The 14,132-nt window shown below is 35.4% G+C and overlaps 3 protein-coding genes and 1 long non-coding RNA gene across 5 annotated transcripts; 2 read left to right on the top strand and 2 right to left on the bottom strand.

Annotated features, from left to right (window-relative positions):
* The first annotated feature begins 2,152 nt into the window (after positions 1-2,152).
* LOC106400094 (mannan endo-1,4-beta-mannosidase 1-like) lies at positions 2,153-4,651 on the top strand. The gene is made up of 5 exons (XM_013840504.3): positions 2,153-2,542; positions 3,144-3,323; positions 3,637-3,750; positions 3,834-4,042; positions 4,153-4,651. The coding sequence occupies exons 1-5, from the start codon at positions 2,213-2,215 to the stop codon at positions 4,544-4,546; spliced, it is 1,227 nt and encodes a 408-aa protein (XP_013695958.1). The 5' UTR covers positions 2,153-2,212; the 3' UTR covers positions 4,547-4,651.
* Positions 4,652-6,620: 1,969 nt separating this feature from the next.
* LOC125587375 lies at positions 6,621-10,128 on the bottom strand. The gene is made up of 2 exons (XR_007323647.1): positions 6,953-10,128; positions 6,621-6,857 (listed from the first exon to the last, which is right to left on the bottom strand). It is a non-coding gene; the product is annotated as an uncharacterized LOC125587375 (long non-coding RNA).
* Positions 10,129-10,325: 197 nt separating this feature from the next.
* On the top strand, positions 10,326-12,115 carry LOC106397213 (translocase of chloroplast 33, chloroplastic). Of its 2 annotated transcripts, none has more exons than XM_013837797.3 (8): positions 10,326-10,458; positions 10,551-10,663; positions 10,742-10,849; positions 10,929-11,053; positions 11,127-11,391; positions 11,460-11,528; positions 11,618-11,779; positions 11,874-12,115. In XM_013837797.3, exons 2-8 carry the CDS (start codon positions 10,565-10,567, stop codon positions 11,940-11,942), a joined length of 897 nt encoding a protein of 298 aa, XP_013693251.1. In that variant the 5' UTR covers positions 10,326-10,458; positions 10,551-10,564; the 3' UTR covers positions 11,943-12,115. The 2 variants fall into 2 exon arrangements, with proteins under 2 accessions (XP_013693251.1, XP_013693249.1); XM_013837795.3 differs by having other exon boundaries at positions 10,354-10,458; positions 10,548-10,663.
* LOC106397212 lies at positions 12,068-13,307 on the bottom strand. Its single transcript, XM_013837793.3, has one exon. It carries the CDS (start codon positions 13,106-13,108, stop codon positions 12,170-12,172), a length of 939 nt encoding a protein of 312 aa, XP_013693247.2. The 5' UTR covers positions 13,109-13,307; the 3' UTR covers positions 12,068-12,169.
* Positions 13,308-14,132: the final 825 nt, after the last annotated feature.

Below are 14,132 nucleotides of genomic sequence, written 5' to 3'. Positions count from 1 at the left end.
TCCTTGAGTCTCAATTTCTTAATAGGAAACCCGGTCTCAATTTTAAATATTTTATTAAAAGTTAAGAGACGGTTTTTATATTACCGTAAAAACTCACAGTACGAACTCCCAATAAACATGGCCCAAGGGTCCAATAATGAGAATGAAACTTAAGAACAAGATAGACCCAAGCTACATCTCATTGCACACAACACAATTCGCATGGCGTAAACAAATTTTCTATTTCATCCAAAGTTTTTAAACCCGACCCGGACACTGAACCGGATGATTTACCGAGTTGTTGGGTTATTGGGTCGACCGCGGGAGAACCGCGGGTTAATAAATGAATTAATTTTTATATAATAATTTATTAGTTATGAAAATAAAAATATGAAAACTAAAGTTTAATATTTTTAACACATAAAATTATATTTTGAATATGTATATATTTTATGTTTACAAACATTTAGAACATACTTAATTTTAGTTTTTTATATTTTTATGTTCCTTTGACATGCAAAATATCAAAAAAATAGTTTAGACTATTTAAATTTTTCTGTAACAAGATACAAGTTATAACATCTAAAAAAATCAAGACATAAAATTCATAAATGTTTAAATGTCTAATGTGAATAATAAATTAAACTTCAAATCCAAAATAAACCAAAAGTAAAATAGCATTGTAATAAATTGTCAATAACGGAAATAAACTAACATCAAATCACATCAACTAATTTTAGTTCTCTCTACCATCGTTCACTTTTTTTTTTCACGTGGCATAGTGAAATATTCATCAAAATATAAAAATCATAAATATAAAACTGAAAAGGGAAAACATAACCTTTTTTTTGTCAGCACCTAACTTCTTAATTAGAAACTTAGAATATAAAACATAATTAAAAACTAAAAAAACGTAAAAGTTATTTATTGGTTTAACCGGTATCGGATTCCGAGTTTTAGTGAGTTTTCGCGGGTTTCTAAATATTGAGTTTTTCACAAAATCCAAACTGTTTTTTTTTATGGTCACCGGGTTTACCGGTTCAACCGCGGATCCGGGTCGGGTTTCAATGATTTCATCTATTCATGTTTTTAATAGACCAAGCTATTTTTTATTTGGGAGACAAATTTTAATAATTTCTTTTATTCATGTATTTTATTATTGGTAAAACTATATAAGTATTGTATATAGAAATAAAGTCGGTGCACCATCCACATTTTTAAAAGTAAAAAATTGGGCCCATAAAAAAACGAATTTGGTTATTGTATATGGTATCTCCCGAATCAAATTTTGTTTAGACTTTGAAAATGTGGATGGTGCACCGATTTTATTTCTATATACAAACTTATGTATAAGTTTTATTAGTGTGAAGTTTGGACTCACAAAACTCGTATGAAGTTCACGTATGTCAGTCATTATTTCTGTTGGAAATTTAAATTTAATAATCCATCTTACATAATTGAGTCACTGACTAATTAAGGAGAAAATTAATCTCACATGTAGTAGCTTAAGTGTGATAGCTCCATTCCACACGCGTGCCATGCTTATATTCAAAAACTAATAATTTTTTTTTTGACGTCATTCAAAAGCTAATAATTAGTGTGGTCGTTTCGTATCATCTTATTCAACCATATATCATGTCGATGTTATAAAACTGAAATATATATTTCCTGCAATAAATATGGACTAATCTATAATGACTTCTTAACCAAAAACGTATATAATGACTCATTCGAGAGAGATGTTACTCGCCGAGATAATTTTCTTTTACTTTCACTTTATAAAATAGTAAAATATTAAAGATTAAAATTATTTCCTCAAAAAAGTTGAATATATATATAATTAAAATAACTGACATCGTTTAATGGTAAATTAAGATAATACGCTTTTTAACCAAAGATAGAAAAAAGTCTATTACGTCGAACAAAAAGAAACTTCTATATTTCTTCTTTGGATATAATATCTAGTCTTGAAAGTAACAGTTTCCTTAACCCAAAAATACACAAGTCCAGCAAATGATTTTGTTGAACCTTGAAAAATAATATTTAACGCGGTCAAAAATCCTAACGTGTACCATATATTTTCAAATAATTAGGCAATATGGGGACAAAATAAAAAAATTCAAATACGTAAACACTAAGACACCTGTAATGTATATATAACACAAACGCACACAAATGTCTTTCAGTTTCATGTTGTGTCATCCTATTCTATCAAGTCGGCAAAAGCTTCACAATGTTAAACACCGTACCGTTTTTATTTTTCCTTCTTCTGTTTCTCGTCGGAAACTACCGCATTAGCGTCGCCGAAAAGGCAGGGTTCGTCGGGAGAAACGGCACGCAGTTCGTGTTGAACGGAGAACGAGTTTACCTAAACGGCTTCAACGCTTATTGGATGATGACCACTGCTGCTGATACTGCGTCTAAAGGAAGAGCCACCGTCACGACCGCGCTCCGGCAAGCCTCCGCCGTTGGAATGAACGTTGCCAGGATTTGGGGTTTCAACGAAGGAGATTACCTTCCTCTTCAGATCTCTCCTGGCTCCTATAGTGAAGACGTTTTCAAGGTAAAAACCCTCATCAAGCATATACATATCACACAATGTACACTAAGGCACATAATTTATATTTAGAAACTTTGATAATAAGTTTTTTTTTTAAGTTTCCTATTTTTTTATCACCTGTGCAAGTTTATAGGATCTAACAATTTTGTTATTTTATAGATTTATATTTTTATATTTGATATTCTAAATCATGATCTCACTGTTAGTTACTATTTTAATAAATTCTGAATTTTATATCACATATTTTTATTATTTTTCTCTAAAAGACAGGAATATAAATCAAGATTGATAGGTGTTTCTTTGTAGTTTATTTCTTGTTTGTTGATCTAAATTGAAGGATTCAAATTTCAAAATATTACTTTCCGACAAAAGAAATTCAAACCTTTTGTATTTGCTTGGAAAAAAATTGTCGTGTCCTTATCACAGGGTAATACAAAGTTGATAATGCCGAAATGACAAAAGATACATAGTTCTTTAATTTCTGTAAATTATATATTTATGTAAGTTGGTACAAGATACCTGTTTGTTGACTAATTCAGGAATATACCTTACAACTAATTATGATTGCGCTTTGAGAGTACTAATATAAAATTGCTCTGGGCAGGGACTAGACTTTGTAGTCTTTGAAGCTGGAAGATATAAGATTAAGTTGATAATTAGTTTAGTCAATAATTTCGAAGATTTTGGAGGGAGAAAGAAATATGTGGAATGGGCCGGTTTAGATGAACCGGAGGAGTTCTACACAAACTCGGTTGTCAAGCAGTTTTACAAGAACCACGTGAAGGTTAGTAGTATATATTTAACAAGATATAATATAAAATTTAATTGCATACACTGATTGGATAAGTATCAGTTTATTTAAATCAAGATGATCATATATGACCCGCAACGCTAAAGGCAAATAGTTTAGGTTCTTGGGTAGGGTACACGTTAAGGAGAGATAACCGATGGTTTTGACATGTCAAATGTTAGATTAAAATCAATTAAAGAATCAGTAATACGACAAATGTACCAATCCGATATGAATTGGAATGTTTTATATATTCGTTGCCGACTTCAAACGAACTAAACCGAGGATTTGACAATATATGAAACAGACCGTGCTGACGAGGAAAAACACAATCACTGGTCGTGTTTACAAAGAAGACCCAACCATCTTTTCATGGGAGCTCATCAATGAACCTCGCTGTAACGATTCTACTATCCTACAGGTTTCTTTCTCTCCTCTCTAGTCTCTCCTATGACTACGTAACATGTGTATGTATTGACTAACACGATGTCGTTTTACATGCAGAGTTGGGTAAAGGAAATGGCAAGTTATGTGAAGTCCATAGACTCAAACCATCTACTCGAAATAGGACTTGAAGGGTTCTATGGAGAATCTAAACCAGAAAGAACGGTTTACAATCCCGGCGGCGCGGTCTTAACCGGTACAGATTTCATCTCCGATAACCAAATTCCTGAAATTGATTTCGCCACTATCCATATCTATCCCGATTCTTGGTAAGTCACCGGTCTCTAATACAATTGATCAAACCTGTGTATTTGTCTTCTTGTCTTTTTAACACATACTCTGTTTTAATCATAACCTCTCTCTACCAAAACATGATCAGGCTCCCATTACAGAGCTCAAGAACAGGAGAACAAAATGAATTCGTGGACAACTGGATAGGAGCACACATTCAAGACTGTGACAACATTATCAAGAAGCCTCTATTGATAACAGAGTTTGGTAAATCTTCGAAGTTTCCTGGTTTCAGTTTAGAGGAACGCAACAAGTTTTTCAAGAGAGTATACGATGTGATCTACGACAGTGCAAGAACAGGTGGCTCGTGTACTGGTGGAGTTTTCTGGCAACTTACGACCAATAGAACTGGTCTGCTAGGTGATGGATACGAGGTTTTCATGCAACAAGGTCCTAATACTACTGCTAGGCTTATCGCAGAGCAATCTATTAAATTGAAAAACCTCAAGTGTCCACCATTGGTCACACATAGTGCAGTATGAAAACAGTATAGATACAAAAACAGTAGACAGATAATATGTAAAGATAGGAAACATGTAAAAAATAAACATGACCAAAAGCTAAAAGGTATAAACTAGATATATACTTTTGGTTGGGTTTATAAAGTCTTTTGATTCTTTCATTGGAAACAATAATACAGTGGCAAGTTATATACTTTACAGCAGTGTTTTTAAAACCGGACCGACCCGATGGTTGGACTGGGTTCGACCATGAACCGGTTATATAGCCGGGTTGGTCTAGTAATTGGTTCGACCATGAACCGGCCACATAGCCTGATTATATTTCAAAGTTATTAAACCAATAAAAACCACTAAAACTATCGAAAATCTATAAATCATCCATATAAACAAGAAACTAATTTATATTTATAATATTTTATGTTCAAAATTGATTTATATTTTAACTATGCATCATGTTTACTAATATTACTTTTATATTTACATACTAAAAAAATATTAAACCATATTATTGAACCAGGTTTGACCCGATCGAACCATATTGAACCGTGACCCAAAATATTTTCGGTTCAGCTTCCGGTCCGGTTTTAAAAACACTGCTTTACAGAGAGTCAGAGAGTAAAAAATATGTTTCTATGCTCATGTGAAATTGTAAAGTTTTAACTAAACCATAAACTTATTAGAAATTAATCAAACCATAAACCAGCTAAACAATCCACTTAGTCCATGTTGGATACATAAACATACATATATAATTTTTTTGGTCTAACATACATATATAATTAACATCAAGTAACTCATATCTCTAATCTCTGGGTGGGAATGCAAAAGCTGCAGAGAAAACAGTCTTGAGGATGACATCAACTATAAAGAACCTTGATTTACACAAACAGGGTAATGATATCAAGAGAATAAATCAAACTTTAAATGAGGATATTGTGATGAAGTTGCAATATTTCCAATATTCAAAAAAAAAGAAAACAGAAACCTACAACTATATTTTCATTATATTGGTTTATTTTTTTGTCTATGATTGACACTTAAAACCTAAATAAAACAAAGTTAAGATTTATATAAAAATTCAACACGAACACACTGATCCAACTCTAGTCTAAGCTTATATTGAAGGTGGATACAAGACAAATATGATTATGATTGCTCCGGAGAACGCAAAATATAGTATGATAGATATGAGCGTTTAAGCGATCAAACAACAAAATTCAATTTTTATTATTTATGAAATATGAATAATCTCGAATATCAGTAACCAAACTTTGATTATTTTCTTGTAATAGTATAAAATGATATTGAATCAAAGAACCAATTTTTTTTTTTATTAAGGTAAATGCTGAAACGCACATAAATGCGGTTCACTTATTAACTTGTAACAAAAAAAAATGAAACGGATATCTATTGTAAATAGGAATAGTTAATTTGGTTTTGAAATTAGATTTTGTAATTGAACCGTCCTAAACCGTTTGGTATTGATTATTTATCAGCCGTATTGTTTTTTTCTTTCCTTTTTCAGACAAACAATGGTACGTATAAATAGATAACTAAAGACACAATCAGACATTATAGTGTTAGGTTCGTGTCGGGATCATCCTCTCTCACAGAAAACCCTAGTGGGAGAAGGGAAATTGATCGCCTCCGGTAATCAAATCAATCAATAAATGAAAGGAAGAAGTGCGATTCGGGGATGTGGTCGGAAGAAGAAGAAGAAGGAGGTGTGTGTGTGTGTGGGGGGGGGGGGGGGGGGGGGGGGGGGGGGGGGGGTGTTATTGTCGCTGCCAGATGATGTGTTTGTGGACTGCCTGGTTCACTACAAGAATAAAGGTTATCCTCCGACGGGCGTATTAATCGGCAGTTGGTCGGTAATGGTCATTACTGATTACTTCCCGACAATCAGATTTTAGTCGGAGTTTGGGTCTCGGAAATATCGGTTTGTGGGAAGTTAGTCGGTACTTTCCGTTAACAAATTTTGTCGGAACAATTTATGGGAAAGTGATCAAAAGATCCCGATAAGCTTCCGAGAAATATTAGCGATGATCTTCCGAGAAACTAATATTTTTAAATAAAAAAAAAACAAAAAATGAAATACAAATAAAACTCACAATAATATTTAAATTATCAAATATATATTACAAATAAAGAAATTAAAAAAGTTCTATAAAATTAAACGAAAACAAAAATAAAACTTATAATCTAATAGTCGTTGAGATGTGGCGGTGTGGTGTAGAGTGCGAAGGTCGCCGTGATGGTGGAGGTGGAGGGAGTTTAGGTGGTGATGGTGGCGGTGCAAGGTCGGTGGTGTCAGTTCAAAGAGAAAACAAATCTGAAAGCACTAAAATAAACAGAGGAAGGGAAAGAAGAAAAGAGGAGAAAATGAGAAAAACGAATTTACTAGAAAGAGGCAGAGAGCACACTAACCGGGACCAAATTGGAAGAATCAGCACCAGCAGAAGCACCACCTCCTCAAATTCCCAGTCCGAGACCGGAAGTAAACTCCACAAGCTCGTGAAGATATCGCTTTACACCGTTGCGCAACAGAAAGATAGAAATATTAGATATAGTGCGTTATATTATCTTTTCCTTTTCTTTTTATTATCTTCACAAAAAGTTTATAGCTCTGCATCCAGACCCTTCTTTTCTAAACGACACATCTAGTTTGACCACGTGTTACAATTTTGTATCATCTTTGAATATATCAAGAGATATCAAACTGGGAAAATAGAGATTTGGGATCACAACGAAATCGATTAATGTTTACAAATGCATGGCTGAAATGAGTTTACTTACAGATTCATAACTGTTACTTGATTAAAACAAAATCTGAAACTATTCAATCTGAATCAGATGACTGCGTTGTTCAAGTAAAGTTGGAAACAGTTCACTTGCCGACATGACGAACCAAGAGAACTCCGACGAACGTTTGTCAGTTTCTATGACGCCGTACCTAGAAGCATATTAATCGTCGGGATTTTGATTGGCCTGAGAAAATACCGACAACATATTCTTGGAACTTTCCGAGAAAACAAGCTCCTCGCAATTTTATTTTGTTTCCGACAACGTACCGACATTGATTTAGGACAAATTACCGAGAATATTGATTTAAAGTAAAGTTTCGAGAATTTTCCGACAAGAATCATATGTTCTCAGAAATTGATCAGAAACCCGTCGTAAACTTTCCGAGGAGAGAAGTCGTCGGTAAAATTCATCGGCTTTGACGTTGATTTCTTGTAGTGGTTCAGTTGTCGCTGCCAGATGATGTGTTTGTGGACTGCCTGGTTCAGTTGTCGAGATTGGACCTCGTGGCCATTGCTAAGGTATCTAGGAGACACCAGTATATCGCAGTGTCCCGTAAACTCTGGACCATGAGGTATCAGATGGATAGCGTCGAGGCATATGTGTACGTATTAATGCACATGTATCCAGATCCAAGCCCACGGTGGTTCGTCTTCCACCCCGTGCAACGTCGGCTGAAAAGGATCCTGTTTCGTGACGACGGAATCGGGGATCTATACCATCGGTGGACTCATGGACGGCGGCAAACCCACATAGGAAGTCACGTTTTTGAATTGTATTGATCATAAAGTGTGCCGAGTTGCGCCCATGAATGTGGCTCGGAGCGGAGCATCGGCAAGCTTGATAGAGGACTGGAAGAAGAAGATATATGTGTTTGGAGGGTGCTGGGATGATGTCACTGCTGATTCCTCGAACTGGGTAGAAGTATATGATATTGAAACGGAAACTTGGGGGTTGTTGTCTGTGTCTACTACGCCCAAGATGTATCTTTTTAGCAAGTTGCGTGCAAATCTCAAACCCAATCCCTCTGTTCGAACCAGTAACAACTGCAACTCTGGCACACAGTCAGATGAAATGATTCAAAACAATCAAGTCAAAATTATCTGAATATTCTTCATAAAAGAAAAGTCAATGAGCTATCTATCTGCTTTCAGTTCACATCAAAGAGTATTTATACTTCTTTTGTAAACCCCACCCACACGTTTTTGTGTTACACAGTTTCCTCGTGGAAGTGTTAAAAAATATGTAAAGCTGAAAGTTGTTGTCGGTTGAGGTTATCTAATCTTCATCTTCACTGTCATACGAAACTAGGGCAAGCTGACCACACAAACAAAATGATCAAAATGATGCTGATTTTAACACAAACAAAAGTACATGGCGAGGAGGTTAACCTGCTGCTCTTCAAAGAGAACTTGTTCTTTCTGGTCACACTCTACGAGAATGGCAATTGGCACAGGATTCTTTTTCGGTGTTGGCTTTGTTCCCTGTAAGGGATGAGATAAACCAGAGATTGGTGGAAGCAATTCACGATATGCTTTATCAACAGCGGCAGCTTCTTCCTTGAATTTCTTCACCAGTTCTTCTTCGTCTTGTTCACCATCACCTCTTCTACTTTTGGATCTTCCACACCTTTCTCATCGTCTCTGTAGCCCAGACCTCCAGGTTAGCTAAATAGGATTGAGAGAATGACACGTGGTTTTTTTTTTGTAAAAGAAAAGAAGCACTTCTCAGCAGTAAAAATGGAAATAATGTTCACAATTATATTAAAGCACCCTCGTTACGGGTTTGCAATGGAAATTTCTAAAAATATTTAATTTACTATTAAAAACTATTATGTCTGCATATCTCAAAACAAGTATCTAGCCTAAAATTCTAGTATTGCAAGCACTACAAGACACTTTATTGCCTTCAGAAAGAAGGGAAGATGATTTTGTGAAAATAAAAACAAATCAATTTAAAGTATTTACCTGAATTTTTCCTTTTATCTTGGTTGTTAGCCATTTTTGAATTGAAGAGACTGAGGGGCCGGGGTGGGTTATTGGAGGAGAAATTTGTGTATAGTTTGTGCATTCTAAAAGTTGATCGATTTTATAAGGTATGTGAATTATAAATATTCATTAATTTTGATAATAATTTTCTAGATTGCTACAAATTTTCATGAACTTGTGTTATATTTTTCTATCGTTTTTTATATTTTTCTAATTAAATTTTCTTTCAATATAGCATGATTTATTTATTTTGCAAAACATTTTTGTTTGTACTCTATAACGTGTATTCAATACACATACATTTTCAACGGAAACATATAATCATTTTAATCAAATTTTAGATACACTCACCACTTTAATGGTTTGAGATGTTGGTGGCAGTGATTCTCCTTTAATTTTTCCATATGTTGCAATATCTACTTGAACATCATCATCTACTTCAAAATAAGAAATCTATGGAGAAAACTCAAACAATACTTATTCAAAATCAAAGAAATAGCCTTGAATTGAATCGATTAACTTGTTCTTCCGCATCATCTCCTTTCGTGTCCCCTTCTTCTTTTTGGTCTTTCTCTTTCAAGGAATTTACATGGGAATCATTATAGCCCAAACCAACATATTTACCACGCAAAGAAGTTTCTATGGGATCTCTAATTCCTTGGTTATTTTTTCTCAATCTCGTAGACTCGTCAAAGTTCATAATGATGTAGAAAGTTTTTTCTGATTAATTATCTTTCCAAGAACTTGTATTCGAAGTGTTTTTTTTTCCATCTTCATCATTCGTCATTGTTGAATTTAAAGAAATTGAATTGCGTTCGAGAGTGAGAGAGACGAAATGCGAATTTTACAGAGAATGAGAGTAATTGAAATAATAATTAAAACTATTTAAATAGAGTTACAGCCAGCTGGCAGTTGTCCATAGGCGTGGGTCAGTTCACAAATTCTCGTTTGGTTTGAAACCTAGCCCAATAACAATTTTGGTTTAATTGGGCTTCACACATTTTTATCTGTGAAGAATTGAAGAAATAGAGGGATCAAAGGTGAAATAGTTCCCCTTATTAAACAGAGATCCGATAAGGTCATGAGGAAGAACTCTGCTTTGAGCTTCTTTTTGTTTTTCTAAACTCTCACAACAAACAAACGGTACGTTCCTTCCAAAAGATTATTCTATCATTTTAGGCTTTAGAGCGTTACATTCACAATATAACTTTCGAAGTTGTTTAATTTTGAAGAAGGGTTTTGGAGAGTGATGGGGTCCCCTCTTGTTCGTGAATGGGTTGGGTTTCAGCAATTTCCAGGAGCTACCCAGGAAAAGTTAATTGAATTCTTCGCCAAATTGAAGCAAAAGGTTTCTTCTTTTTTTTTAAAATTATTTTCCCTGTTTCTTTGCACTGTTTGTGATACTAAGGGTTGTGTAATTTTGCAGGACATGAACTCATTGACAGTTGTTGTAATGGGTAAAGGCGGTGTCGGAAAATCATCAACTGTCAACTCTCTTATTGGTGAACAAGTCGTCCGTGTCAGTCCTTTCCAGGTATGTGTATCTAACTTATGTAAAGCCTTTGTCTTTGTGTCATTTCTACATTTTAATGTGTGTTTTCAATTTTTTTCAGGCGGAAGGGTTGAGGCCAGTGATGGTTTCAAGAACAATGGGAGGCTTCACTATTAACATTATCGACACCCCTGGCCTTGTGGAAGCTGGTTACGTCAATCACCAAGCCCTCGAGCTAATCAAAGGGTCAGTCAGTACTCAGTAGTATTCTTTTGGTGTGTGTGTGGTTGCTTACTATGTGGAGATTTTTTGGGGGCAGGTTTCTTGTGAACAGAACAATAGATGTGTTGCTGTATGTTGATCGTCTGGATGTGTATAGAGTTGATGAGCTAGATAAGCAAGTTGTTCAAGCTATCACCCAAACCTTTGGAAAAGAGATTTGGTGCAAAACCTTGCTTGTTTTGACTCATGCTCAGTTCTCCCCACCTGATGATCTTTCCTACGAAACTTTTTCCTCCAAGAGATCGGATTCTCTCCTCAAAACTATCCGCGCTGGTTCTAAGATGCGTAAACAACAGTTCGAGGTATTATGGCTTTACAATAGTATTACCATGTTTGGTGATTATTCTTCATTCTTGTACTGTCTTTGTAGGATTCTGCAATTGAGGTTGTTTATGCGGAGAACAGTGGGAGATGCAGCAAGAATGACAAGGAAGAAAAGGTTTGTTTTTCAAATCTCTGACTTGCACTGATTTGGAGACTGTTGAAAAAATGCACTTATGTGCTCTCTGTCTTTCTCTCATGGTTTAGGCTTTACCGAATGGTGAAGCGTGGATCCCGAACTTGGTTAAGGCGATAACCTATGTAGCTACAAATCAGAAGAAAGCTATTCATCTAGACAAGAAGATGGTTGATGGATCTTACGCTGATGACAAAGGCAAAAAACTCATCCCTCTTATCATCGCCGCTCAGGTAAAAACATTAACATACTCCACTTACTGAGTGTTCGTGTCTTGTTCGGCTTTGGTAAACAAAATGTTTTTTTTTTTTTTAACTTTGTTTGCAGTGGTTGGTCGTTAAGATGATCCAAGGAGCCATCAGAAATGACATCAAGACAAGTGGTAAGCCACTCTAAGAGAGCTCTGAAAGACGACAAGTTTTGTTGTGATCCAACCTTCAAGGAGATGAGTTTTTTTCCTTCTTTTTATCGATTTTATTTGCAGCATTTTCTTGTTTGTAATTTCTGGAGATTTTTTCGAAGACAATAATAAGTTTCTTCTTTAAACAAACCATATCATTTACATTTTACACATTTACTTCATCTCATCTCTGAGTTTTGACTTCTATTTTGTTTTGAAAATGTCAAGTGTTTGTTGTCTTTTTACTCTGCCTCCGACTAACCAAACAACACACTTGTGAGATTACATGAACACACATCAACACGAGAACAGAACCAAACACATAAACCCTAAACAAGACCGGCTCTTCAACAGGAGACATAACCGCCAAGTAGACGCAATCTCTTACAAGAACAACCCACGCAAACCCTTCCACCACATTCTTAACCACAAAAACCTTCTTCCTCTTCGCTTCTTCTCTACACAATTTGCATATAATCCTCAAACACAAAACACCAACCAGCAAGAACGATGTACTAGACCATCCCCGGTAAGCAACAATCTTCCCACCCACCGTCAACGCCTCTTTCCTGCAGATGCAAGACTTGCAGACTCCGGAGAACGTCGAGGTGACGAGAGCATCGTAGCCTGTGTAGTAAGGGAGAATCACAGCGTCTAAGTAAAGACTCGCGTGGAGAATACCGGAGATAGTTGAGGCTTCGAAGAAAACAAAGCTCGCTTCCTTTTCAATGTTGTTCTCGAATATGAGCACAGAGAGCTGGACTAGCTGCAGGATCGCGGGTCCGAAGATGGAAATGGGGAAAAGGGTGTTGATTCTTTGGCCTTTTGCGAGGATCAAGAGGATCAGAGGAAGAGAGAGTGGACCTGAAGGGAGTAAGTACCTTTTCGCTTTATCATCATCATCAACACCATCATCTTCTCTGACTCTTCTTGTTCTTGATAGTACTTTCTTTAAGACGGCGAGTAGCGTGGTCAAGTAAGAAAACGTGACGAAGAAGAAAACTAAAACGTCCATGAATTCAGGGTAGTCGCCGGCGTAGTTGCTGTCGCAGAAGTAGTGGAAAGGGCAATTGATAGGATCAAGCGTGTCTTCGAACTGCCACTTTGTGCATTTGAAAAATGTTTGCTTTCGATCCAAATCCATCTCCCATTCTGTGTTCATAGCTAGCTTTTGGTTTTTGTCTATATGATTTTTTGGTTTCCTTGTAAGCTACATAAGGTGTTTGTGTGTACATTATATGAGTATGTCAATTGGTCGATTCCCTTTCATTGTCTGGGGGTTTAGATGCTTGAGCTGCAGGCTAGAGTGGATAATGAAACTCTATCTGAAATCTGAAACTCAATCTTTACTTTTGTTTATTAGTTTAAATCACACGTTTAGAGGATCCTAAAGGGTTTTTTGGGTTTTTGAAGTTTGTAGTTTACTTGAGTGATGATGTTTTTTTGCCTAAGTTTAAATATTTTATCTGCAATTTTTGTATAGAGAGCGTGAGAGAGAAGGCTTTATCTCTAAGGGAAGTAAAAGTTTGGTGGGTGATTGGTACTGAATATTCTTTTTCTATTGGTGATTTCATAATTACGTATTTAACTGAATTCGTTTATTTAATCCTTTAGAACACTGGTTTAAACAAAACCGGAAGTGATGGGCAATATAACTGATAAATGGGCTTTATCTATACGACTGGTCATGGGCTTTTCTGTTATTTTCTTTATCAAAAAACATGACAAACGACAATGATTGGTTTGCGAGATTAGAAAACTATTATCAAGAAAACAAACCAATAATCCTGTAAATAATTATTTTCTGTTGACAAAAATAATAATAATTAATTTTGTAGAACGTGATTAAGCGCAACTTGGCCAATGGTTAGCTTTAGTGTGATGAACAAAAGCGTTTTAAATTTGTTTAAAAATTGATTGGCAACGAACCGCGTGGTGGTCACCGACAGTCCGACACTTAAACAAGAGACGCGGGTTCACTTGTCCAAAATATCTTTCTCTTCTGCAAATGTATTCATTACTTAGTACTTACTGATGTAATAATAAAACTTACCTTAAAACTTTCGCTAGTTGACGCCAATAGACTACTTACAAGTTACAACGTTGTTTTTGTAATTATGATTTGAATCTATAAGTAATTTAATTGATGAGTCGTGAATCAAATTAATCGAAAAACTTTGGACTAA

The sequence above is a fragment of the Brassica napus genome, chromosome C5 (assembly GCF_020379485.1).
Source record: "Brassica napus cultivar Da-Ae chromosome C5, Da-Ae, whole genome shotgun sequence".
NCBI classification, from domain to species: domain Eukaryota; kingdom Viridiplantae; phylum Streptophyta; class Magnoliopsida; order Brassicales; family Brassicaceae; genus Brassica; species Brassica napus.
This window is presented reverse-complemented; position numbering and strand designations above follow the sequence as displayed.

Coding starts and splice junctions, on each gene's coding strand:
- LOC106400094 (XM_013840504.3), top strand. CDS start 2,213: ATGTTAAACACCGTACCGTTTTTATTTTTCCTTCTTCTGTTTCTCGTC. Junction 2,543..3,143: donor ATAGTGAAGACGTTTTCAAG/GTAAAAACCCTC, acceptor TGCTCTGGGCAG/GGACTAGACTTTGTAGTCTT. Junction 3,751..3,833: donor ACGATTCTACTATCCTACAG/GTTTCTTTCTCT, acceptor TTTTACATGCAG/AGTTGGGTAAAGGAAATGGC.
- LOC106397213 (XM_013837797.3), top strand. CDS start 10,565: ATGGGGTCCCCTCTTGTTCGTGAATGGGTTGGGTTTCAGCAATTTCCA. Junction 11,392..11,459: donor TGCGTAAACAACAGTTCGAG/GTATTATGGCTT, acceptor CTGTCTTTGTAG/GATTCTGCAATTGAGGTTGT. Junction 11,780..11,873: donor CTCTTATCATCGCCGCTCAG/GTAAAAACATTA, acceptor CTTTGTTTGCAG/TGGTTGGTCGTTAAGATGAT.
- LOC106397212 (XM_013837793.3), bottom strand. CDS start 13,108: ATGAACACAGAATGGGAGATGGATTTGGATCGAAAGCAAACATTTTTC.